Source organism: Cynoglossus semilaevis, chromosome 1 (genome assembly GCF_000523025.1).
Source record: "Cynoglossus semilaevis isolate Cse_v1.0 chromosome 1, Cse_v1.0, whole genome shotgun sequence".
Lineage (NCBI taxonomy): Eukaryota > Metazoa > Chordata > Actinopteri > Pleuronectiformes > Cynoglossidae > Cynoglossus > Cynoglossus semilaevis.
The window spans coordinates 27,080,868-27,082,936 of NC_024307.1; the positions used below are offsets into that span (position 1 = coordinate 27,080,868).

Below are 2,069 nucleotides of genomic sequence, written 5' to 3' on the forward strand. Positions count from 1 at the left end.
ACAAACTTGGCATCTCACCATTCTAGACTTATTATATACGGGACCGTGTTGTAGCCTTCTGTTTTATTTAACAGCTTTTTAGTTGGTCCACAGTAACCTAATGTAAAAATCAATGGCGGCTATAGAAAGAAGACCTGCTTGTTATTTAATTAACGATGGCTCATTCTGGTGTTTTAAGGACATTGAACACATTTATCATTAGGTGGAACCTCTTCCTTTAAAAGCATTTTGTTAAATAAATCAAAAATACATTTTTAAAAAACTCATAATACACTCCTCGAGACGTCGATGTTGCTGCGTCTTCGGCACCGCCTGCTGGTCAACTGTTTGAATGCAGATAAAGATGGCGGCCGCCATAAGGACACTGTGCCGTTCGGGTAATATTGTCGTTTTATATGTTATCTAACTGTATTTACTGTTTGCTCGTCCGTGGGTCTTAAACACACACAATCATCTTACTAACAATGTCTGCTCTCTCTTATTTGGAACCGTTTACGGTATCGTCTGTGTTGTCTTTCCGTAATATTATCAATCGGACACTTGGCTAATGCTAAAGGCTAAGTTAGCCACAGTCAAGTTATGACTGATTCGAATGACTTTGTTTCACTGTAGTGTTGGTTGCCTTGTTCTTTATTTCATTTAACAACAAAATGGTACTACCTGGTGGTAGTAGTAGACTTTGAATTATTCTGTTTCTCTGATTTGTGTTTTCTCTCCTTTTATGTGTGTTTACAGCGTTTAGGAATCAAAGTAGACACTTCAGCACTACATGTTCAATTCAGGCTGGACAGAAGTGGAGGATAGAGTAAGTAACAGTACTGTTACACTGAGTGACTCTATTTACACAGTACTATTGTCTGTGTTAATTCAAAGACTTTTCCTCAGATTATAGAGAAAAAAATGTTGTTGCAAAGTGGCATGAAGGGGAAAACATGTTACTAATGTGACACAATATTACTTGCATTAAATTAAAAAAAATCATAAAACTGTTGGCACAAAAGATATATATAAAAAATATAATTTTCTTAATTTTGCTTGACAGAAATGGAGGGATGTACTAATGTTTTATCTTTCTGTAGTGAAACCTACTGTACGTTTGTTTAACTTTGAATCATATTAACCCCCTCGAAAGATGAATTCTTGTAGCATGTAACAATGATTTTGTTTGTAGACATGGTCTTGCACGAAGTAACTCAGAGTACGGACCTCTGACAGATCTGCCTGACTGGTCATTTGCTGGTATGTTGTCAGTTTTTACTGTTACAAGCAATTTACAATTTACTGACTTTTTATGTAAAAAGTAATGTCATTATTGGAGCAAAGTGAAAACTACGAATTGAGTTTGTGTGTAAATGCATCTGTGGTACGCAGATGGACGACCAGCTCCGCCTCTGAAAGGCCAGCTCAGGCGGAAGAAGGAGAGAGAAGATTTAGCTGTGAGTATCCTATGTATTTTTCTACACATGTCATCATTCTCCATCTGATTATTGGTCGAATAAAAAATGCTTTCTTCCAAAGCGACGTGTTGTGATGCTGAACTCAGAAATGGACAAAGGGATCCAGGTGTGGAAGGACAAACTGATTGAGACTAGACAACAAGAGGAGCAAAGGAAGTCTCTGCTGTTCAAACCTAAAGGAAAACTGTTGAAGAAAAAAAATACTCACTAACTTCACTCTGGTGCATATGTATTTATGTTTGTTTAAAGATGTATGTGTGTCCTCCTGGTTCATATTTTGTTTATTGAAATGTAATATTTCTACAAAAAAAAAAAACCCTCAAAAAACAAAGCTGCCAGTGCTCGAGTGTTCTTTAAGGGTAAAGAGGCTGTCATTTTACAGCGAATTACGTTTTCTTCAGATGTAATGTCGCTCAATTACCATTAGGGGGCAGCAATGCAATTTCTTGAGGCAGCAAAGAAATTTAAACGCCATTTTGTCTGATGAGAGGAGTTTTCTAGTTTTCAGAAGAAGGGAGGAGCTGATTCAGGAACTCCGTTTTATCTGAGAAGATTTCCTGTGTTTTCAGTCTGTGTGTCACTGTCAGCTGTGTTTGAAAAATACTGCACTGA

The 2,069-nt window shown here is 37.1% G+C and overlaps 1 protein-coding gene across 1 annotated transcript; it reads left to right on the top strand.

The window, feature by feature from the left end:
- The first annotated feature begins 148 nt into the window (after positions 1 to 148).
- On the top strand, positions 149 to 1,773 carry mrpl52 (mitochondrial ribosomal protein L52). Its single transcript, XM_008323160.3, has 5 exons — positions 149 to 377; positions 736 to 805; positions 1,172 to 1,239; positions 1,372 to 1,436; positions 1,519 to 1,773. The coding sequence occupies exons 1-5, from the start codon at positions 332 to 334 to the stop codon at positions 1,666 to 1,668; spliced, it is 399 nt and encodes a 132-aa protein (XP_008321382.1). The 5' UTR covers positions 149 to 331; the 3' UTR covers positions 1,669 to 1,773.
- Positions 1,774 to 2,069: the final 296 nt, after the last annotated feature.